Below are 25,055 nucleotides of genomic sequence, written 5' to 3' on the forward strand. Positions count from 1 at the left end.
TTTCAGCTCATTCCTTGCTAACTTGTAACCTTCAATCGAGCCATCTGAACCTTGTTTCCTCATCCCTACATAAGCTTCCCTCTTCCTTTTCACAAGACATTCCACCTCTTTTGTGAACCATGGTTCCCTCACTCGGCCATTTCCTCCCTGCCTGACAGAGACATACCTATCAAGGACACTCAGTATTTGTTCCTTGAAAAAGTTCCACTTTTCATTAGTGCCTTTCCCTGACAGTTCCTGTTCCCATCTTATGCCCCCTAATTCTTGCCTAATTGCATCATAATTACCTCTCCCCCAATTATAAACCTTGCCCTGCCGTACGGCCCTACCCCTGTCCATTGCAATAACAAAAGACACCGAATTGTTGATACGATCTCCAAAGTGCTCTCCCACAACCAAATCTAACACTTGGCCCGGTTCATTTCCCAGTACCAAATCCAATGTGGCCCCACCTCTTGTCGGCCTATCCACATATTGTGTCAGGAAACCCTCCTGCACACTGATGCGCGATTAATTCACTCGGGAGGCTAGGTCATACCCGGGAATAAAGGCTTTTATTCGCAACAAGAAAAGAGCATACTGCTTAACAATACTATCCCAGACTAAGGGCCACTAGGAAGTAGCAGTGACCTTTATACTCCTATAAGAAGGCGGAGCCAAACGGAGTGTACCACAGAACAATGCTAACAGGTGGAACACCCCAACCCTAACCCCAACAGTAACAAGAGTAACATATGTACAAGTACCCATAGTGGTAACCATCTATGGTTCACCACACACACACTGCACAAAAACTGCCCCATCCGAACTATTCGACCGACAAAGGTTCCAATCAATATTTGGAAAGTTAAAGTCCCCCATGACAACTACCCTGTGACCCCCACACATATCCATAATCTGCTTAGCAATTTCTTCCTCCACATCTCTATTACTATTTGGGGACCTATAGTAAACTCCTAACAACGTGACCGCTCCTTTCCTATTTCTAACTTCAGCCCATATTACCTCAGTAGGCAGATTCCCCTCGAAGTGCCTTTCCGCAGCCGTTAAACTATCCCTGATTAACAATGCTTCTCCTCCACCTCTTTTACCAGCTTCCCTATAGTTACTGAAACATCTGTACCCCGGAACGTCCAGCAACCATTCCTGTCCTTGTTCTACCCATGTCTCCGTAATGGCCACAACGACGTAGTCCCAAGTACCAATCCACGTCCCAAGTTCATCTACCTTGTTTCGGATGCTCCTTGCATTGCAGTAGACACACTTCAACCCACCTCCCTGTCTACTGGTACCCACCCTTGACCTTGATACCTTCTCCAATACCTCACTACCCTCAACACTGACTTCCGGACTACAATTCCTTTTCCCACCCCTTGTGGTCCCCTCTGGTCAGAGGCTGCTAACGCCAGAATGAGCTGTTTATTGCCACTCTGCTTTCTGCCTGTTAACCAATCTTTAATCGATGCCAGTATATTACCTCCTATCCCAACGCTTTATTTGTGTTGACCAACTTTCCATTGCTGACCTGATTAAAAGCCTTCTGAAACTCCAGGAACACTGCATCCACTTTTCTCAATTATGTTAGGAATATCCTCACAAACCTCCAACATGTTTGTCAAACGTGATTCACCATTGATTAATCCATGTTGACTATGCCCAATCACATCTTCATTCTCAAAGTGTCTATTCCACAACTCCTTGAGAATTAATTATTTTAATTTCCCTCCTTGTGCAGGAAGGTTAGTGAGTGAGTGAAGGGCGACAAACGGGCTATCAGAGTGTCTGAATCATTTCCCTTTGCTAAAAATTATACTTTGAGTGTCAGTCCCTTACGAAACAGAGGCTCTCGTGTAACTTTGTCAGTTGAGCTGCTGAGCCGGTACATCCCAGAGTTTTCTCTTTACATCATTTCCAAACACCAATGTACCTGTGCAGTAAGCGAGGGAACAGACAGGTGGCTTCTTCAACTCATAAACAAAGAAATTGGAGCAGCGTTTGATCTTTATTTCTTGGTGCCAGCGACAGGTGTTTCCACTCCAGTGAAAACAAACTGTCCTCTTTACTATCCCTTCACGCAGACTGGGATGAGATCCTGAAATGAGGAATAGAAAGATTGAAAAGTGTCTCCAGTGTGAATTGTGTTGGACAGTCAATGTCAATCTGATGTAACAGAGTCTGAAATTACCTCTTAACCAGCCTGTGGCGTGTGTGGAGCAACGTCTTACTGGAACAACAGTCTCAGGAATGGTCGAACTACCAGGACTGAAAGGACAATCACACAGTTCGTCGCTGTACTGATGCAATCCAAATAAAAAGAGGCTGCAAATACTCAGCTGGTCAGGCAGCCTCTGCGGAGAGAAACAGAATAACGTTACCCTTTGTGACGAACCATCTTCAGAGCAGAGGAGTTATCACAACACCAAACATTAACTCTGTTTATTTCCAGAGATGCTGGCTGACCTGCTGTATATTTCCAGCATTTTATTTTTGTTATTTCATTATTTTAAGGAAGAGGTGTGTGAAATATTAAATGAGATTAGCTCAGTGAGGGAGGAAATATGAAGATGTTTACCACCCTTGAAAGTGGATATGTCCCCAGGCAGAGACAATTCATACCGGAGGCTGCTGAGGAAAGCAAGGGAAGATGTAACAAAGACACAAAGCATCTTCACCCATCAACTGTGCCTATAGATGTGGAGCTGGAAAAGTAATGACATTGATTAAGAGATAGCCGGAGTAATTACAGAGCATTCAGCCTCATGTCTGTGGTGGGAAAATAATGGGAAATAATGCTGTGAAATAATAGAAATCATCATTTGGGAAGGTTTAAATAAATTTGAGTCAGAATGGATTTGTTCAAATAAGTCAAGTCTCAATAACTTGATTACATTGATTGGCAAAGTAACATGGAGAGTTGATGAGGGTAACATATATGATATAGTCCACAAGGGTTTTAGCAAGAGCTTTGACAAGGTCAAACAAGACTCACTCGTCAGGAAATTGGAAGGAGAGTTGGATGCCAATTGTCTCAATGTCAGAAGCAAAGGGTTGTGGGTAGTGTGGTTATTGAGATTGGAAGGTTATTCCCAGTGGTATTCCAGAGGGATCTGTACTGAGTTCCTTGTGTTCTTGTGGTCGTGTCAATGAAATGGAATTAAAAGTTGGGGACATGAATAAGATGTCTGCAGAAGAGATGAAAATTGTTCATGCGCTTGATAGTGAGGAAGAAAGCTGTAAACAGCAGGAAGATATCGATGGATTGGTCAGGTGGGTAGATGTGTGAGCAATAGAACTCAATGTGGAGAAGTGTGAGGGAATGGGTTTTGGGAGGACAAACACTGGATGGAGAACACACAATGAATGGTGGATATTGAGGTGAGTGGTGGAGCAGAGGGATCTTGGAGTATATGTCCACTGATTGCTGACAATAGCGTGACAGGAAAATAAGGTGCTCAAGATGATGCTGTAGAGATTTTTCTTTATTGATCAAGGACATGATTAAAGAACAAAGAACAAAGAACAATACAGCACAGGAACAGGCCATTCGGCCCCCCAAGCCCGCGCCGCTCCCCGGTCCAGGATTGAATCCTGAATCCAGGATCCCCGCCCAATTTTCCAGCCTATCTACATACCAATATCCTATCCACCGAGCTGTCCCTCACAGCTACGATGCTTTGTTCATTACAACCTATTAACTCACCCCCACCCCCCCATTCCAGACCATGCGATCTCCAGGGAGAGGCGAAAACCCAGAGTGAAAAACCCCAGGGCCAATATGGGGAAAAAAAATCTGGGAAATTCCTCTCCGACCCCCTGAGGCGATCGAAACGAGTCCAGGAGATCACAATGGCCCCGATCGGAAAATGCTTCCCAACCCTAGTCATTTCCACTTCCACGAACACCATATGAATTCCCTGCCCCCGAGACAGATTAGAAGAGGAAGGAGATGTTTCTCTAATTGTATAAAACAATTGTTAGAGCACAAATAGAGTACAGTGTACAGTTCTGGTCACCACATCACCAAAAGAGTCTGGTAGAGACAATTGATGAGGATGGGCGGCACGGTGGCACAGTGGTTAGCACTGCTGCCTCACAGTGCCAGGGACCCGGTTCGATTCCTGGCTTGGGTCACTGCCTGAGTGGAGTTTGCACATTCTCCCCATGTCTGCGTGGGTTTCCTCCGGGTGCTCCAGTTTCCTCCCACAGTCCAAAAAGATGTGCGGGTTAGGTGGATTGGCCATGCGCAATTGCCCCTTAGTGTCAGGGGGACTAGCTAGGATAATCATAGAAATCCATAGAAACCCTACAGTACAGAAAGAGGCCATTCGGCCCATCGAGTCTGCACCGACCACAATCCCACCCAGGCCCTACCCCCATATCCCTATATATTTACCCACTAATCCCTCTAACCTACGCATCTCAGGACACTAAGGGGAATTTTTAGCATGGCCAATCAACCTAACCCGCACATCTTTGGACTGTGGGAGGAAACCGGAGCACCCGGAGGAAACCCACGCAGACACGAGGAGAATGTGCAAACTCCACACAGACAGTGACCCAAGCCGGGAATCGAACCCAGGTCCCTGGAGCTGTGAAGCAGCAGGGCTAACCACTGTGCTACCGTGCCGCCCCAATAATACCGTGTATTGTTGTACCTGTTAATTCTCAGATACTTTCGACCAGTTTACTTACTCAAAAGTTTTATTCCGGTGCCCTTATTTGCAAGATGGACAAAGGACAAACACAAGTAAAGGTTCAATAAGTTTATTAATAATAATAATACTATTAACCCTTAATTTACCCACATAAAACAAGAGGATACCCCACATTCAAGTATGCTACATGCAAAAATGGTTTGGTTAAACTATAGGCTCGATTCTCTGAGTCCCTCTGGTCCATCGTCACGAAGGTGAGTCTCAATGGCAGCTTCTTCCTTTCTTCCTTCTCTGGTCAGTCTTCCGAATGGTCAAGGTTGCCTCCCTCGTTGAGTCTTCACTGTGCTGGTTTGTCCACTTTCCTCTCCGCCTTTCTACGAACTTCTCTGGCTTCCGACCAATGAGGTCCTGGGAGGGGGTCCCAATATCCAGTGGTTTCTTGACATCTGCCTGACAGGACACTGGGGCCCACCCCAGGTGTCCATCTGCATGGTGTTGCTTACATATAACCTGTTGTCAGATAAGGTAACTGCAGGAACTCTAGATGACAGAAAGCCTGGCCTGATCTGGGCTTCGAACAATAGGCTGGTGCATTTCAATGGGGTGTGATGATATCTTGCTGAGTCTCAGTAGAGTGCAATGATCTTTGATGGGTGATTGATGGGCCAGGCCCAGACATGTTCCTGTGTCTTCTATATTTGAGTTTCGTCAAGTCTGGCCTGCCGAGGTTTGACTGTGTTTGATTTTAATATGCCCAATTCTTTAATTTAGGATATCCAATTTAATCAGCCTTAAAACTAGGCCCTGATTATAGTTCCATAGTATCTAACCCTGAGCTGAACCTTTCCTGGGAGTGTTTGATGGGGACGGTGTAGAGGGAGCTTTACTCTGTATCTGACCCCGTGCTGTACCTGTCCTGGGAGTGTTTGATGGGGACGGTGTAGAGGGAGCTTTACTCTGTATCTAACCCTGTGCTGTACCTGTCCTGGGAGTGTTTGATGGGGATGGTATGGAAGGAAAATTAGACTGTGTCTAACACTGTCTTTTACCTGTGCTGGGAAAGATGTTGGAGACAATGTAGATGGAGATTTACAGATCTATACCCGTGCTCTATCTATCCTGGCGACAGTGTAGAGGGAGCTTAACTCTGCATCAAACCCTGTCCAGAGAGAGTTTTACACTGTACCGAACCCAATACTGTACCTGTCCTGGGAGTATTCAATGGGGACAGTGTAGAGGGAGATTTAATCAAAATGTCTCCTCAGATTTACCAGCCTCGAAAAGATAGATCTAACAAGTTGGAGACAGTTTATTTTCTAAAAGTGGATCAATCTTGGAGATGTGAAGGCTTTAGAGAAATTAGAGTAACAATATCAGAAACAGAGGGCCCTATTTTTGCGAAAACGTGGTAAAGTCGGGTGAGAGGCCATTATCGCGATCCACACCCGTGTCCGTGCAGATTGCCACTTTACCAAAACCCGGGAATGGCAGCAATCCACTTTGCGCCCAAAACGGGCGCAACAGCGATTTAAATGCATTTGCATGAATTTAAATTGAATGAATGAACTGCCCGCCCAACTTTATCAGCATTTTCCCCTTTACCACCGCGTTTGCCGATCCGGAACCGCGCCGTAATGGACCTGCTGAATAAAAGTCTGAATCAGGCGCTTCATCAGTGAGGGTCGGCGAGGAGGAAAGCGCATGGCATCCGACGGCCTCCGCTACTCACGGGTGTCCTGTTGTTGCGGCCATTTTGCTGTCCCAGGTCGGTGGCGGCTCTGCGAGTGTGTGGGGGGGAGGGGGGGCTGTTGCTATGCACGATCTGCGATGTTTGTTCAGCAGCACGAACCCGGGTCTCAGCACTGACCTCGGGTCCTGCAGTGCTGCTGGGCCCTCGCACCACAGCTCACTTCAGGCTGAAGGATGTGCACAAAGCCCTTGCAGATCGCACTGCTGCAGCCTCTCAACGTTACCAGGGGCTGTGATTGTGTGGAGCATGTGGCTGGGGGGATTGGGGGGCATGGGGGGGGCTGTGATTGTGTGGAGCATGTGGCTGGGGGGATTGGGGGGCATGGGGGGGCTGTGATTGTGTGGAGCATGTGGCTGGGGGGATTGGGGGGCATGGGGGGGGCTGTGATTGTGTGAAGCATGTGGCTGGGGGGATTGGGGGGCATGGGGGGGGCTGTGATTGTGTGGAGCATGTGGCTGGGGGGATTGGGGGGCATGGGGGGGGCTGTGATTGTGTGAAGCATGTGGCTGGGGGGATTGGGGGGCATGGGGGGGGCTGTGATTGTGTGAAGCATGTGGCTGGGGGGATTGGGGGGCATGGGGGGGGCTGTGATTGTGTGGAGCATGTGGCTGGGGGGATTGGGGGGCATGGGGGGGCTGTGATTGTGTGGAGCATGTGGCTGGGGGGATTGGGGGGCATGGGGGGGGCTGTGATTGTGTGAAGCATGTGGCTGGGGGGATTGGGGGGCATGGGGGGGCTGTGATTGTGTGGAGCATGTGGCTGGGGGGATTGGGGGGCATGGGGGGGCTGTGATTGTGTGAAGCATGTGGCTGGGGGGATTGGGGGGCATGGGGGGGCTGTGATTGTCGATGTGCTCGGGGCAAGCAGCGTTGCATGACTTCCACATTTGTTCACTTCCACCTCCCCCCAACCCACCTCCCCCCCACCTCCCCCTCACCTTTCAGAGTGACGAGATGGCATTTGCAATGCCACCATTCGACCTTGCTGTTCTCTTGATTGCTGCTGGAGCTGAGGAGGAGGACATCGAGGAAGAATTGCGGGCCCAGGAGGCCCGGGCCGTACCACCTGCAGGACCGGAGGGAGACGACCATCAGAGGCAGGAGGCGGCCGCCATTCACCCAGAGCGGGGGCTTCGGAGAAGGAGGGAGCAGAGACCCCGGCAGTTCCGTGCACGAGTGCCCTTCGAGGAGATGTCGGACACCGTGTGCCGCCGACATCTCCGACTCCGAAAGGATACCGTGCGACACCTGTGCGACCTGTTGCAGGACCTGGTGCCTCGGGGCAGCGGGGGGTTGGGAGGGGGGGGGCGGGGGTGGGGGGGCACCCACTCTCAGTGGCTGTCAGATTGATGGCCGCTCTGAACTTCTATGTGACTGGCTCCTTCCAGAGCCCAAGCGGAGATGTCTGTGGCATCTCCCAGTCTTCAGTCCACACCTGTGTCAAGCAGGTCACTGAAGCCCTGTCTGCCCGGGCTGGGCAGTACATCAAATTCAACCTGGACCAGGCCCATCAGGAAGCCCGGGCTGCGGGGTTTGTTGTAATTGCGGGGATGCCGAATGTGCAGGGGGCGGTCGACTGCACCCATGTCGCCCTCAGGGCCCCCCTACAGAATCCACGATGATTTGTTAATAGGAAGGGGTTCCACTCCCTGAACGTACAAATCGTGTGTGACCACAACATGACCATAATGCACGTCTGCGCCACACAGCGTGCATGACAGCTTCATTGTAAGGAGCTCGGACATCCCGCAAGCATTTGAGGAGGAGTCCAGGCTGCGGGGGTGGCTCCTGGGTGATATGGGTTACCCGCTTCGGACATGGCTGATGACGCATGTGTGGAGGCCTGTGACTGAGGCGGAGACCCATTATAATGAGGCCCATGTAGCATCCCGCGCAACAGTAGAGAGGTGCATTGGGCTCCTCAAGATGCGATTCCGATGCCTGGACCAATCCGGAGGGGCCCTCCAGTACAGCCCCCTGATCTCCTCCCACATAGTGGTGGTGCGCTGTGCCCTGCACAATCTGGCTCTGCAGCGAGGGGACCTCTTGGAGGAGGAAGAGGATGTGGAGGATGACCAGCCGGACGGCACTGGAGAGGTTGACCAGCAGGAGGAGGAGGAAGGGGAGGAGGAGGAAGAGGAGGATGAGAACACCTTGGAACACCTGCCAGGTGGTGGAGGGCTGGCATCTCAGCTGAGGCATGCGAGGGTGGCTAGGGAGGCCCTGATAACCAGGCGGTTCAGTCGCTAGGGGATGGTGATTGTGGGTTCCATTTCCCCCCTGCCCCCCACCCCCGAAAAATGCCTTCCATTTATCCTGCACATTGTCACAGCAGAGTGGTGGGCCTGGGTACTCTGTGTTCGCGATTTGTTTCCAGGCAGGAGGGTGATGACAACTCGCTGAGCACCATTCTGATGATGCCCTGGTGCAAACCAGTCTGACTGCTGCCTGAGATCCACATGCATGCTCGCACCTGGGCCCACGCCTGTCTAGTGGGTAAGGGATCCAAAACCCCCATACAGGGCCCTGGGGCGGGTGGGTTGGGGGACGGGAGGCTATCGCTCGTGGGGTACGAGAGACCAATGGCTTCCTTTCCTCAGTGACACCTCATTGAGGGGCCGCCCCAACTGATCTCACCATGAGGCATCCATCAGGTGATCATCAATGGGGCAGGAATCCTCTTCGAAACAACCTCTTCACAGGTGGTTGGGGTGAAAAAACATTTATTTACAATAAAGGCGTTCAGATAAACTGGTGAAACACAGAAACTTGTGAAAAGAAAACACTGAGGTGCCGACAGTCCTTTCTAACGAGTGCAGCCCGTCACCCCCGCACCACCTCAGAGCAACTACAACTCCCTCACCTTACGCTGCCTCACACTGCGCCTCAGTGACTCCCCAGAATGTACATCGGAGGTGGAGGGGGCCAGCTGCTGACCTCGCCCCGTGGCCTGTGATGCGCGTGGCCTCGCCCCGTGGCCTGTGATGCGCGTGGCCTCGCCCCGTGGCCTGTGATGCGCGTGGCCTCGCCCCGTGGCCTGTGATGCGCGTGGCCTCGCCCCGTGGCCTGTGATGCGCGTGGCCTCGCCCCGTGGCCTGTGATGCGAGGCCCTGGACCTGGAGGGCCCTGGCCGGCTTCCAGGTGTCTGGGATGTTTCCATGACACCCTCTTCATCCCGCTGCCCCTGAAATGCCACACTGTCAGGAAGGGGAGAGTCAGAAGGTGTTGCCATAGCCACAGTCTCCTGGCTGGAAGGCCCCGGCGTGGGCTCGCACCCTTCCTCCTCCCTTGGGGTCCCTTTTGGCCCCTGGGTCACTCCATGGGACACAGGTGCTTCTGCAGTGAGCTCCAGAAGCTCCGGCGTCACCTGGCACTGCCAGTCCTGGAGGACCATTTGTGCCTTACCCATGGTGGTCGACCCCTCTGCGATGGCCACTTGAGTCGTGGGCCATCTCTCAATGGCCGCAGCAAGTGCCCTGTGAGACTGGGCCATGCTCTGCAAGCCCTCAGCCCTGGCCCTCTGAGACTGGGCCACCTTCTCAAGGGTTGCTGCCATTGCCCGCTGTGTCTCAGTGCTGTCCCTCTGGGTCTCCTGCAAGCTCTCGAGCCTCTCAGCCATGGGCCGCAGAATCTCAAGTCGCCTGCTCACAGTCCCTCTGCTATGACCTGCTGTGACTCGGTCATTGCTTGGAGCCTGTCACCCATGGTGAGGATCCCCTGCCCCAGGCTTTCCACTGCAGACGCCACCCTTGCAGTGTTGGCATTGGAAGCACGCATGACAGCCAATAGCTGGTCCACCTGAAAGCCTTGGGAGTCCTCCCAGCAGCCTCGCAGTTGGTCCAGTGTGGCCGTCAGCCCCTCCTGCATTCCCTGGCTCCGTTGCTGCATCTCCAGCAGCTGAGGGAGAAGTGATCTCAGAGGCCCAGCATGTAGCCTGGGGCCAGCTGTGTCCTCACCTCCAGCAAGCCCCCGCATGCCAGAGGCCTCGGACGTTTCCTCCTCCACCCGATGTACATCAGCAGCTGTGACCCAGAAGCCTCAACACTAACCGGACCCACCGACGTGTCCGTTTCTGCGATGGTGGTTTGTGAGGTAGAAGCTGATGGATAAACGGTGCCTCCCTCGGAGGTCCCTTCACCCATATCCTCCGAGGACTCGTCTGAGCTCTCGTTCCCAGGATGGATGGGAGCTGTATCCGGGGCCTGCGGTCCAGAAGGCCCTGGGGCGTCAGGATCTGTCCCTGAATCACAGGACACAAGGTTAAGTGCAAGGGAGGGAGAGGAATCCGGGAGGCCAAACACACGAATCACATGGCTCTCTTGAACATAGAACACTGAACCCAGACGATTGCATCACAGGGACAGGCCCTTCGGACATCCAACCCTGTAGCGACCAGGCTGCCCATCTGATTTGTTTGCCCCCATATGCCTCTGTTCCCATCCCATTCAGATAGCTGTAGAGATGCCCCTTAAATGTCCCTGTAGTTTCTGCTTCCACGACCTCCCCGGGCAGTAAGTTTCAGGCACCCACTCAATACATCTCCTTTACTCCTTGCCCCTTGCACCCGAAACTCGTGCCCCCAAGAAGTTGCCTCAAAGTGAGTGCAGGAATGACAGGTGCTCACGTCTGGATGGCAGACCGACCATGCTGTCGCTAAGAGCCCGCGTCTCCCCATCTCTGGTGAGCTCCAGCGCCCGCTCCTTGGACGGGGTGAGGACCTGGAGGTCTGGCTCACCACCCCCTGTCTTCATCCTCTCACGGGTATTGTGCTCGGTCTTCTTCTGTGGAGACAGAAGGAACCATGAAATAAATGGTGGCGTGACTCATGCACAGAATCAGGTGGTGACCCTTCGAGGGCAAACACAGTGGGGCTCATTGGGGGGAAAGGAAGGAGGTGCTTGGGGGTCAGGAGCTGGAAGCATGCAGGCTGCTGGGAATAGGAGGATCTGGGGGAGATATGGGGGAGCATGCTGAATGGGGTTCAGCACTCACCTTTGCTACCCGGATGAGGTGACTGATTTTTTTCCGGCACTGCCTCACGGTTCGGGGGGCCAGTGCCTTGGCACTGACCGAGGCAGTGACTGCCTCCCAGGCCGCATGGTCATCAGCCCCCCTGGGTCTGCGTCCTCCTGGGAGGAAGAGGGTGGCCCGCCTCGCCTCGCCTCAGCTGCATCCAGCAGCCTCCCCAAGTCGTCCTCAGAAAATCGGGGGCTGGTCGTGCGCACATTGTCCTGTACTGCCTGCCTGTCCTGCCTGGAGTTTTTTATGGAGCTGCCCTTCGTTAGGGCAGATCAGCTGCAGGCAGTTTGACAGAACATTCCAGCAAGTTCCATGCAGTTTGCTTGTTAGCATTGGGGGAAAGCAAGTGAGCACTTGCAGGTGTGCTGCTGAGGGAGGGGGGGTGGGGGGGGGGGGGGGTGGGGGGGGGTGGAGGGCGGGGGGAGGGGGGGCGGTAGGGGGAGGGCGGGGGGCGGTGGTGGTGGATGAGTTCCTCAATGATTAGCGACAGGGGAGAGAGAGGGAGGTGTCACACAGCCATCGGAGTGTAGGTGGGATGGGGCCTTGTGCGAGAGGGTCCGGGCTGGGAGTGAGGGGGATCACTCTGCCTGATATCTGTAGGGTGAAGGGGGGATCTCTCTGCCTGAGATCAGTGAGGGGAGGGGGAGGGTCCGCTGCCACTCTGCCTGAGATCGGTGGGGGGAAGGGCGGAGGTATTCGCAATTGTTCTGGGTGGTGGAGGGTGGGGGGATAGGTGGGTCTGTAATGCTGTGTGGGTGGGGCAATGTCTGTGGGGGCGAGGGGGAGGCATTACCCGGCCCGGGAGTGATGTGACAGGCGCGCTTTTTCAACTTTTTTTCCAACTGCACATGCGCAGGTCAGAGCTCCGATCGTTTCGGCCGCGCTAAGCCCCGCCCACAGCGCGAATGGGACTGGAGATGGCTGACAGCGTATGGGGGGGGGGGCCTGAAAGCAGATTTCTAAGTCGGATCTGCATTACGCCCAGATTCGGCACTTCGAATGAAAATGGTAAAATCAGGCCCAGAATCTCAGGTTCAGTGTAAAATGCAGCAGTTAGTGATATCCTGCTGCCAAATGTGAATGACAGCACCTCTCAAACACAAGACCACGTCCCTGCTAGAAGGACAAGCCGAGCAGATGCCCGGGAATAGCACCTCCTGCAAGAACCCCTCCAAGTCACTCACCATCCTGACTTGGAAATATATTGTTGTTCCTTCACTGTCACTAAGTCAAACTCTTGAATCTCTCTCCCGAACAGCACCCAAACTCCCTCCCAAATTCCGTACCTAAACCTCATGGACTGCAGTGGGTCAAGAAGACAGCTCACCACCACCTTCTCAAGGGGTATTTAGTGACGGGCAATAAATTTGGGTCTTGTAAGCAACACCAACATCCCGTGAATGGATGAAAAATTACAGCAGCAAAATAGTGCAGGGACCCTGGAGAAAGTGAGAACACCCTGATTCTGGTTAAGGGACAGCGAGAGGAATAAATCAACAGTGTGCATGTTTAAATAAATTCCTACCTGTTCAGTTAGAAACATAGAAACAAAGAAAAACTACAGCACAAAACAGGCCCTTCGGCCCCACAAGTTGTGCCGAACATATCTTTACCTTCGAGGCCTACCTATAACCCTCCATCCTATTCAGCCCCATGTACTCATCCAGGAGTCTCTTAAAAGACCCTATTGAGTTTGCCTCCACCACTACTGACGGCAGCCAATTCCACTCGCCCACCACCCTCTGTGTGAAAAACTTCCCCCGAACATCTCCCCTGTACCTACCCCCCAGCACCTTAAACCTGCGTCCTCTCATAGCAGCCATTTCCACCGTGGGAAAAAGCCTCTGAGAGTCCACCCGATCTATGCCTCTCAACATCTTATATACCTCTATTAGGTCTCCTCTCATTCTACGTCTCTCCAAGGAGAAAAGACCGAGCTGCCTCAGCCTATCCTCATAAGGCATGCCACTCAATCCAGGCAACATCCTTGTAAATCTCCTCTGCACCCTTTCAATCTTTTCCACATCCTTCCTCTCGTGAGGCGACCAGAACTGAGCACAGTACTCCAAGTGGGGTCTGATGAGGGTCTTATATAGCTGCATCATTATCCCCGGACTGCTAAACTCAATCCCTCGATTGATAAAGGCCAGCACACCATACGCCTTCTTAACCACCTCCTCCACCTGCGGGGCCGATTTTAGAGTCCTATGGACCCGGACCCCAAGGTCCTTCTGATCCTCTACAGTACTAACAGTCTTTCCCTTTATATTGTACTCCTTCATCCCATTTGACCTGCCAAAATGGACCACGACGCATTTATCTGGGTTGATAAATGCGTAGTGGTCCATTTTGTTCAAAGTTCTCATTGTTATTCATTAGATTTCTGGTAAATGTGCAAACTCAGGTCTATAATCGACACCGAGGAATGCACACAAGCAGGTTTGGAACACGAAAAAACATTTGCAATGTTTTGAAGATTATTTTAAAGTTTATTTCCTCGTGTAACAAGTCGGTTTACATTCACACTGCAATAAAGTGAACTAGAGATAATGAAAGCAGACAAATCTAAACAGTGTCCAAAATCAACATCTGATTCCCAAGAGCAAAGTGAACATTGCAGAGAGCACAGATACAATGGAACAATGTGAGGAAGGACAGTGGCTGGTATTACCCAGGGTTCAGGGGAAGCACATTCTTCTCAGAGTGAAGGGCAAGGCTGCTAGAAGTAGGGAACCCTGGATGACTTGGGATATTGAGGCCCAGGTCAAGAAGAAGAAGGAGGCGCATGACATGCGTAGGCAGCTGGGATCAAGTGAATCCCTTGAAGAGTATAGAGCGTGTAGGAGTAGAGTTAAGAGAGAAATCAGGAGGGCAAAAAGGGGACACGAGATTGTTTTGGCAGATAAGGCAAAGGAGAATCCATAGAGCTTCTACAAGTAGATAAAGAGCAAAAGAGTAACTAGGGAGAGAGCAGGGCCTCTTAAGGATCAACAAGCTCATCTATGTGCGGACCCACAAGAGATGGGCGAGATCCTAAATGAACATTTCTTATCAGTATTAACTGTTGAGAAAGGCATGGATGTTCGGGAACTTGGGGAATTAAATAGTGATGCCGATTCAACTCCAAACTCCGTGGCCTGGGCCTCAGCACCTCCCTCTGCGACTGGAGCCGGAAATTCCGAACTCACAGACGACAATCAGTTAGGATAGGCAACAACACCTCCTCCACGATCATCCTCAACACCGGTGCCCCACAAGTTTGTGTTCTCAGCCCCCTACTATACTCCTTATACACCAATGATTGTGTGGCCAAATTCCCATCCAATTCAATTTTTAAGTTTGCTGACGACATCACCGTAGTGGGTTGGATCTCAAACAATGATGAGACAGAGTACAGGAATGAGATAGAGAATCTGGTAAGCTGGTGTAGCAACAATAACGTCTCCCTCAATATCAACAAAAGAAAGGAGATTGTCATCGACTTCAGGAAGCGTAAAGGAGAACATGCCCCTGTCTACATCAATGGGGATGAAGTAGAAAGGATCGAGAGCTTTAAGTTTTTAGATGTCCAGATCACCAACAACCTGTCCTGGTCCCCCCATGCCGATACTATAGTTAAGAAAGCCCACCAATGCCTCTACTTTCTCAGAAGATTAAGGAAATTTGGCATGTCAGCTACGACACTCACAAACTTTGACAGATGCACCATGGAAAGCATTCTTTCTGTTGCATCACAGCTTGGTGTGGCTCCTGCTCTGCCCAAGACCACAAGGAACTACAAACGGTTGTGAATATATCCCAATCTATCGCGCAAACCAGCCTCCCATCCATTCACTCTGTCTACACTTCCCGCTGCCTTGGCAAAGCAGCCAGCATAATTAAGGACCCCATGCACCCCGGACATTCTCTCTTCCACTTTCTTCCGTTGGGAAAAAGATACAAAAGTCTGAGGTCACGTACCAACCGACTCAAGAACAGCTTCTTCCCTGCTGCTGTCAGACATTTGAATGGACCTACCTTGCATTAAGTTGATCTTTCTCTACACCCTAGCTTTGACTGTAACACTACGTTCTGCACTCTCTCCTTTCCTTCCCTATGATCGGTATGTTTTGTCTGTATATCACGCAAGAAACAATACTTTTCACTGTATGTTAATTCATGTGACAATAATAAATCGAATCAAATCGGAATCAAATCATGTCTTGAGGATTGTACATATAACAGAGAAGGAGGTCTTAAAGCACATCAAGATAGATAAATCCCTGGGACGTGATGAAGTGTATCCCAGGACACTCGGGAGGAATTTGCAGGTCCCCTGGCAGAGATATTTGATGATGTGGAGATGCCGGTATTGGAGTGGGGTAAACACAGTAAGAGTTTTAACAACATCAGGTTAAAGTCCAACAGGTTTATTTGGTAGCAAATGCCATTTGTTACCAAATAAACCTGTTGGACTTTAACCTGGTGTTGTTAAAACTCTTACAGAGATATTTGAATCATCGATAGTCACAAATGAGGTGTCTGAAGATTGGAGGGTGGCAAATGTCTGCTACGAGAGGACACAGGTTTAGGGTGCTGGGGGGTAGGTACAGGGGAAATGTTAGGGGTATGTTTTTCACACAGCGGTTGGTGGGCGAGTGGAATCGGCTGCCGTCAGTGGTGGTGGAGGCGAACTCAATAGGGTCTTTTAAGAGACTCCTGGATGAGTACATGGAGCGTAATAGGATGGAGGGTTATAGGTAGGTCTAGAAGGTAGGGATGTGTTCGGCACAACTTGTGGTTGTTTCAGAAGGGCTGCAGGGAAAAGCTTGGGAACTCCAGGCCAGTGAGCCTCACATCTGTAGTGGGTAAGTTGTTGGAGCATGCAGACAACACCAGCTGCACTGCCCTCATCTAACATCTTGGTTACCCTTTCAAAAAACTCAATCAAATTTGTAAGACATAATTTTCCACTCAGAAAGCCAAGCTGATGTCCCTAATCAGTCCTTGCGTCTCTAAATGCCTGTAGATCCTATCTCTCAAAATACCTTCCAACAACTTACCCACGACAGATACGAGGCTCACTGACCTGTAGTTCCCAGTTTCCCTGCAGCCCTTATTATTATTGTCACATGTATTAACATACAGTGAAAACCATTGTTTCTTGAACGCTATACAGACAAAACATACCGTTCATAGAGAAGGAAATGAGAGAGTGCAGAATGTAGTGCAGAGAAAGATCAACTTAATACCAGGTAAGTCCATTCAAAAGTCCGATGGTAGCAGAGAAGAAGCTGTTCTTGAGTCGGTTGGTACATGATCTCAGACTTTTGTTTCATTTTCCCGACGGAAGAAGGTGGAAGAGAGAATGTCCGGGGTGCATAGGGTCCTCAATTATGCTGGCTGCTTTGCCGAGGTAGCGGGAAGTGTAGACAGAGTGAATGGATGGGAGGCTGGTTTGCGTGATGGATTGGGATATATTCACGATCTTCTGTAGCTCCTTGTGGTCTTGGGGAGAGCAGGAGCCATGCCAAGCTGTGATACAACCAGAAAGAATGCTTTCTATGGTGCATCTGTAAAAGTTGGTGAGAGTCGTAGCTGACATGCCAAATTTAGAACATAGAAACATAGATACATAGAAAAACTGCAGCACAAACAGCCCCTTCGGCCCACAAGTTGTGCCGAACACATCCCTACCTTCTAGACCTACCTATAACCCTCCATCCTATTACGCTCCATGTACTCATCCAGGAGTCTCTTAAAAGACCCTATTGAGTTCGCCTCCACCACCACTGACGGCAGCCGATTCCACTCGCCCACCAACCGCTGTGTGAAAAACATACCCCTAACATTTCCCCTGTACCTACCCCCCAGCACCCTAAACCTGTGTCCTCTCGTAGCAGACATTTCCACCCTGGGAAAAAGCCACTGAGAGTCCACCCGATCTATGCCTCTCAACATCTTATACACCTCTATTAGGTCTCCTCTCATCCTACGTCTCTCCAAGGAGAAAAGACCGAGCTCCCTCAGCCGATCCTCATAAGGCATGCCACTCAATCCAGGCAACATCCTTGTAAATCTCCTCTGCACCCTTTCAATCTTTTCCACATCCTTCCTGTAATGAGGCGACCAGAACTGAGCACAGTACTGCAAGTGGGGTCTGACGAGGGTCTTATATAGCTGCATCATTATCCCCGGACTCCTAAACTCAATCCCTCGATTGATAAAGGCCAGCACCATACGCCATCTTAACCACCTCCTCCACCTGCGGGGTCGATTTCAGAGTCCTATGGACCCGGATCCCAAGGTCCTTCTGATCCTCTACAGTACTAAGAGTCTTTCCCTTTATATTGTACTCCTTCATCCCATTTGACCTTCCAAAATGGACCACGACGCATTTATCTGGGTTGACGTCCATCTGCCACTTCTCCACCCAGTCTTGCATCCTATCTATGTCCCTCTGTAACTTCTGACATCCCTCCATACTATCCACCAAGCTCCGTGTCGTCGGCAAACTTACCAACCCATCCCTCCACTTCCTCATCCAGGTCATTTATGAAAATGACAAACAGCAAGGGTCCCAGAACAGATCCCTGGGGCACACCACTGGTGACTGACCTCCATTTAGAAAAATACCCATCTATACCTACTCTCTGCCTCCTTTGGGCAAGCCAGTTCTGGATCCACAGGGCAGCAGCCCCTTGGATCCCATGCCCTCTCACTTTTTCTAGAAGCCTTGCAGGGGGGACCTTATTGAACGCCTTGCTAAAATCCAAACAAACCACATCTACCGCCTCCCCTTCGTCAATGTGTTGAGTCACATTTTCGAAGAACTCCACCAGGCTTGTAAGGCACGATCTGCCCTTGACAAAGCCGTGCTGAGTATTCTTGAGCATACTAAACCTCTCTAAATGCTCATATATCCTGTCCCTCAGGATCTTCTCCATCAGTTTACCAACCACTGGGGTTAGACTCACCGGTCGGTAATTACCTGGGCTACCCCTATTCCCCTTCTTGAAAATAGGAACCACATCCGCAATCCTCCAATCCTCCGGCACCTCACCTGCCTCCATCGACGATGCAAAGATCATCGCCAGAGGCTCTGCAATCTCTTCCCTCGCCTCCCACAGTAACCTGGGGTACATCCCATCCGGACCCGGCGACTTATCTATCTTGATGCCATTCAAAGATTCCAGCACAACCTCTTTGTTAAAGTCCACATACTCAATCCTTTCAGTCCACCGCATGCCCGCAGTACATCCACCCAGGTCCTTCTCCTCTGTGAAAACCGAGGCAAAATACTCATTGAGCACCTCTGCCATTTCTACTGGTTCCGTACAGACTTTCCCGCCTTCACCTTTTATAGACCCGATTCCGTCATGTCTCATCCTTTTACTCTTCACATATTTATAGAACGCCTTAGGGTTCTCCTTAATCCTACATGCCAGGGCCTTCTCGTGACCCCTTCTGGCTCTCCTAATTTCCTTCCTTGGTCCCTTCCTTAGTCTTCTGAGAAAGTAGAGGTGTTGGTGGGCTTTCTTAACTACAGTGTCGGCATGCGGGGACGAGGACAGGTTGTTGGTGATCTGGACACCTAAAAACGTGAAGCTCTCGACCCCTTCTACTTTGTCCCCATTGATGTAGACAGGGGAATGTTCTCCTTTATGCTTCCTGAAGTCGATGACAATCTCCTTCATTTTGTTGACATTGAGGGAGAGATTATTGTTGCCGCACCAGTTCACCAGATTCTCTATCTCATTCCTGTACTCTGTCTCATCATTGTTTGAGATCCGACCCACTATGGTGGTGTCATCAGCAAACTTGAAAATCGAATTGGAGGGGAATTTGGCCGCACAGTCATAGGTGTATAAGGAGAATAGTAGGTGTCTGAGAACATAGCCTTGTGGGGCACCGGTATTGAGGATGATCGTGGAGGAGGTGTTGTTGCCTATCGTTTCTAATTGTGGACTGTGAGTTAGGAAGTTCAGGATCCAGTGGCAGGGGGAGGTGCCAAGGCGCAGGCCACGGAGTTTGGAGATGAGTTTCGTGGGAAGATAGTGTTGAAGGCTTAGCTATTGTCAATAAATAGGAGTCTGACATAGGCATCCTTGTTATCCAGGTGTTCCTGGGTTGAGTGCAGGGCCAGAGAGAAGGTGTCTGCTGTGGACCTGTTGCGGCGGTCGGCAAACTGTCGTGGATCCAGGTCGTCCGGGAGGCTGGAATTGAGTCGTGCCATGACTATCCTTTTGAAGCACTTCATAATGACGCATGTCAGAGCTACCGGCCGATAGTCATTCAGGCACGCTGCTTGGTTTTTTTTAGGTACTGGGATGATGGTCATCTTCTTGAAGCAGATAGGGACCTCAGATTGATGTAGAGAGAGATTGAAGATGTCTGTGAATACTTGCGCCAGTTGATCCACACAGGATCTGAGTGCTCGTCTGGGTACCCCATCCGGGCCAGTTGCTTTCCGTGGGATGATCTTCGAGAAAGCAGCTCTGACATCTGCAATGGTGACCTCAGATACAGGTTCATCCAGGGTTTCCAGGGTGGAGGGCTTGTTCTCGCTGACATCTTGAGGGCCCTGGCCGGCTTCCAGGTGTCTGGGATGTTTCCATGACACCCTCTTCATCCCGCTGCCCCTGAGATGCCACACTGTCAGGAAGGGGAGAGTCAGAAGGTGTTGCCATAGCCAAAGTCTCCTGGCTGGAAGGCCCCGGCGTGGGCACGCACCCTTCCTCCTCCCTTGGGGTCCCTTTTGGCCCCTGGGTCACTCCACTGGTGCTTCTGCAGTGAGCTCCAGAAGCTCCGGCGTCACCTGGCACTGCCAGTCCTGGAGGACCACCTGCGTCTTACCCATGGTGGTCGACCCCTCCACGATGGCCACTTGAGTCGTGGGCCATCTCTCAATGGCCGCAGCAAGTGCCCTGTGAGACTGGGCCATGCTCTGCAAGCCCTCAGCCCTGGCCCTCTGAGACTGGGCCACCTTCTCAAGGGTTGCTGCCATTGCCCGCTGTGTCTCAGTGCTGTCCCTCTGGGTCTCCTGCAAGCTCTCGAGCCTCTCAGCCATGGGCCGCAGAATCTCAAGTCGCCTGCTCACAGTCCCTCTGCTATGACCTGCTGTGACTCAGCCATTGCTTGGAGCCTGCCACCCATGGTGAGGATCCCCTGCCCCAGGCTTTCCACTGCAGATGCCATCCTTGCAGTGTTGGCATTGGAAGCATGCATGACAGCCAATAGCTGGTCCACCTGAAAGCCTTGGGACTCCTCCCAGCAGCCTCGCAGTTGGTCCAGTGTGGCCGTCAGCCCCTCCTGCATTCCCTGGCTCCGTTGCTGCATCTCCAGCAGCTGAGGGAGAAGTGATCTCAGAGGCCCAGCATGTAGCCTGGGGCCAGCTGTGTCCTCACCTCCAGCAAGCCCCCGCATGCCAGAGGCCTCGGACGTTTCCTCCTCCACCCGATGTACATCAGCAGCTGTGACCCAGAAGCCTCAACACTAACCGGACCCACCGACGTGTCCGTTTCTGCGATGGTGGTTTGAGGTAGAAGCTGATGGATAAACGGTGCCTCCCTCGGAGGTCCCTTCACCCATATCCTCCGAGGACTCGTCCGAGCTCTCGGTCCCAGGATGGTTGGGAGCTGTATCCGGGGCCTGCGGTCCAGAAGGCCCTGGGGCATCAGGATCTGTCCCAGAAACACAGGACACAAGGTTAAGTGCAAGGGAGGGAGAGGAATCCGGGAGGCCAAACACACGAATCACATGGCTCTCTTGAACATAGAACACTGAACCCAGACGATTGCATCACAGGGACAGGCCCTTCGGACATCCAACCCTGTAGCGACCAGGCTGCCCATCTGATTTGTTTGCCCCCATATGCCTCTGTTCCCATCCCATTCAGATAGCTGTAGAGATGCCCCTTAAATGTCCCTGTAGTTTCCGCTTCCACGACCTTCCCGGGCAGTAAGTTTCAGGCACCCACTCAATACATCTCCTTTACTCCTTGCCCCTTGCACCCGAAACTCGTGCCCCCAAGAGGTTGCCTCAAAGTTAGTGCAGGAATGACAGGTGCTCACGTCTGGATGGCAGACCGACCATGCTGTCGCTAAGAGCCCGCGTCTCCCCATCTCTGGTGAGCTCCAGCGCCCGCTCCTTGGACGGGGTGAGGACCTGGAGGTCTGGCTCACCACCCCCTGTCTTCATCCTCTCACGGGTATTGTGCTCGGTCTTCTTCTGTGGAGACAGAAGGAACCATGAAATAAATGGTGGCGTGACTCATGCACAGAATCAGGTGGTGACCCTTAGAGGGCAAACACAGTGGGGCTCATTGGGGGGAAAGGAAGGAGGTGCTTGGGGGTCAGGAGCTGGAAGCATGCAGGGTGCTGGGAATAGGAGGATCTGGGGGAGATATGGGGGAGCATGCTGAATGGGGTTCAGCACTCACCCTTGCTACCCGGATGAGGTGACTGATTTTTTTCCGACACTGCCTCACGGTTCGGGGGGCCAGTGCCTTGGCACTAACCGAGGCGGCGACTGCCTCCCAGGCCGCATGGTCATCAGCCCCCCTGGGTCTGCGTCCTCCTGGGAGGAAGAGGGTGGCCCGCCTCGCCTCAGCTGCATCCAGCAGCCTCCCCAAGTCGTCCTCAGAAAATCGGGGGCTGGTCGTGCGCACATTGTCCTGTACTGCCTGCCTGTCCTGCCTGGAGTTTTTTATGGAGCTGCCCTTCGTTAGGGCAGATCAGCTGCGGGCAGTTTGACAGAACATTCCAGCAAGTTCCATGCAGTTTGCTTGTTAGCATTGGGGGAAAGCAAGTGAGCACTTGCAGGTGTGCTGCTGAGGGGGGGGGGGGGGGGGGGGAGGGGAGGGGGCGGTGGGGGTGGGCGGGGGAGGGGGGGGCGGTGGGGGAGGGCGGAGGGATTCGCAATTGTTCTGGGTGGTGGAGGGTGGGGGGATAGGTGGGTCTGTAATGCTGTGTGGGTGGGGCAATGTCTGTGGGGGCGAGGGGGAGGCATTACCCGGCCTGGGAGTGATGTGACAGGCGCGCTTTTTCAACTTTTTTTCCAACTGCGCAGGTCAGAGCTCCGATCGTTTCGGCCGCGCTAAGCCCCGCCCACAGCGCGAATGGGACTGGAGATGGCTGACAGCGTATGGGGGGGGGGGCCTGAAAGCAGATTTCTAAGTCGGATCTGCATTACGCCCAGATTCGGCACTTCGAATGAAAATGGTAAAATCAGGCCCAGAATCTCAGGTTCAGTGTAAAATGCAGCAGTTAGTGATATCCTGCTGCCAAATGTGAATGACAGCACCTCTCAAACACAAGACCACATCACTGCTAGAAGGACAAGCCGAGCAGATGCCCGGGAATAGCACCTCCTGCAAGAACCCCTCCAAGTCACTCACCATCCTGACTTGGAAATATATTGTTGTTCCTTCACTGTCACTAAGTCAAACTCTTGAATCTCTCTCCCAAACAGCACCCAAACTCCCTCCCAAATTCCGTACCTAAACCTCATGGACTGCAGTGGGTCAAGAAGACAGCTCACCACCACCTTCTCAAGGGGTAATTAGTGACGGGCAATAAATTTGGGCCTTGGAAGCAACACCAACATCCCGTGAATGGATGAAAAATTACAGCAGCAAAATAGTGCAGGGACCCTGGAGAAAGTGAGAACACCCTGATTCTGGTTAAGGGACAGCGAGAGGAATAAATCAACAGTGTGCATGTTTAAATAAATTCCTACCTGTCCAACTCTCTTTGTTATTCATTAGATTTATGGTAAATGTGCAAACTCAGGTCTATAATCGACACAGAGGAATGCACACAAGCAGGTTTGGAACACGAAAAAACATTTGCAATGTTTTGAAGATTATTTTAAAGTTTATTTCCTCGTGTAACAAGTCGGTTTACATTCACACTGCAATAAAGTGAAACCTGTGTCCTCTCGTAGCAGCCATTTCCACCCTGGGAAAAAGCCTCTGAGAGTCCACCCGATCTATGCCTCTCAACATCTTATATACCTCTATTAGGTCTCCTCTCATCCTACGTCTCTCCAAGGAGAAAAGACCGAGCTCCCTCAGCCTATCCTCATAAGGCATGCCACTCAATCCAGGCAACATCCTTGTAAATCTCCTCTGCACCCTTTCAATCTTTTCCACATCCTTCCTCTCGTGAGGCGACCAGAACTGAGCACAGTACTCCAAGTGGGGTCTGACGAGGGTCTTATATAGCTGCATCATTATCCCCGGACTCCTCAACTCAATCCCTCGATTGATAAAGGCCAGCACACCATTCGCCATCTTAACCACCTCCTCCACCTGCGGGGCCGATTTTAGAGTCCGATGGACCCGGACCCCAAGGTCCTTCTGATCCTCCACAGTACGAAGAGTCTTTCCCTTTATATTGTACTCCTTCATCCCAATTGACCTGCCAAAATGGACCACTACGCATTTCTCTGAGTTGAAGTCCATCTGCCACTTCTCCGCCCAGTCTTGCATCCTATCTATGTCCCTCTGTAACTTCTGACATCCCTCCAGACTATCCACAACCCCACCAAGCTTCGTGTCATCGGCAAACTTACCAACCCATCCCTCCACTTCCTCATCCAGGTCATTTATGAAAATGACAAACAGCAAGGGTCCCAGAACAGATCCCTGGAGCACACCACTGGTGACCAACCTCTTTTTAGAAAAAGACCCATCGATACACAATCTCTGCCTCCTTTGGGCAAGCCAGTTCTGGATCCACAGGGCAGCAGCCCCTTCGATCCCATGCCCTCCACTTTTTCTCGAAGCCTTGCATGGAGGACCTTATTGAACGCCTTACTAAAATCCAAATAAACCACATCTACCGCTTTCCATAGAAGAAGAATAGAACCATAGAAAATTACAGCTCAGAAACAGGCCTTTTGGCCCTTCTTGTCTTTGCCGAACCATTTTATGCCCAGTCCCACTGACCTGCACTTGGACCATATCCCTCCAAACCCCTCTCATCCATGAACCCGTCCAAGTTTTTCTTAAATGTTAAAAATGTTTACCACTTTATCCGGCAGCTCATTCCACACTCCCACCGCTCTCTGCGTGAAGAAGCCCCCCATAATATTCCCTTTAAACTTTTCTCCTTTCACCCTTAACCCATGCGCTCTGGTTTTTTTCTCCCCTAGCCTCAGTGGAAAAAGCCTGCTTGCACTCACTCTATCTATACCCATCAAAATCTTATACACCTCTATCAAATCTCCCCTCAATCTTCTACGCTCCAGGGAATAAAGTCCCAACCTATTCAATCTCTCTCTGTAACTCAGCTTCCCAAGTCCCGGCAACATCCTTGTGAACCTTCTCTGCACTCTTTCAACCTTATTTACATCCTTCCTGTAGCTAGGTGACCAAAACTGTACACAATACTCCAAATTTGGCCTCACCAATGCCTAATATAACCTTACCATAACACGCCAACTTTTATACTCGATACTCCGATTTATAAAGGCCAATGTACCAAAGGCACTCTTTACGACCCTATCCACCTGTGACGTCACTTTTAGGGAATTCTGTACCTGTATTCCCAGATCCCTCTGTTCAACTGCACTCTTCAGAGTCCTACCATTTACCCTGTACGTTCTTCTTTGGTTTGTCCTTCCAAAGTGCAATATCTCACACTTGTC

General features: G+C 51.4%; 1 protein-coding gene across 1 annotated transcript in view; it reads right to left on the reverse strand.

Moving 5' to 3' along the window:
- Nucleotides 1–10,606, reverse strand: part of LOC144486560 (uncharacterized) — a gene marked incomplete at its 5' end in the record, with an annotated part of 84,785 nt that extends 74,179 nt beyond the window's left edge. Inside the window, 3 exons of the mRNA XM_078204616.1 lie at nt 1,928–2,092; nt 2,186–2,348; nt 10,463–10,606. Of these exons, the coding sequence (XP_078060742.1) occupies nt 1,928–2,092; nt 2,186–2,348; nt 10,463–10,606 (472 nt within the window). The remainder of the gene's footprint in view (nt 1–1,927; nt 2,093–2,185; nt 2,349–10,462) is intronic.
- Between the last annotated feature and the right edge of the window lie 14,449 nt (nt 10,607–25,055).

The sequence above is a fragment of the Mustelus asterias genome, unplaced genomic scaffold, assembly GCF_964213995.1.
Source record: "Mustelus asterias unplaced genomic scaffold, sMusAst1.hap1.1 HAP1_SCAFFOLD_396, whole genome shotgun sequence".
In the NCBI taxonomy this organism is placed as follows: domain Eukaryota; kingdom Metazoa; phylum Chordata; class Chondrichthyes; order Carcharhiniformes; family Triakidae; genus Mustelus; species Mustelus asterias.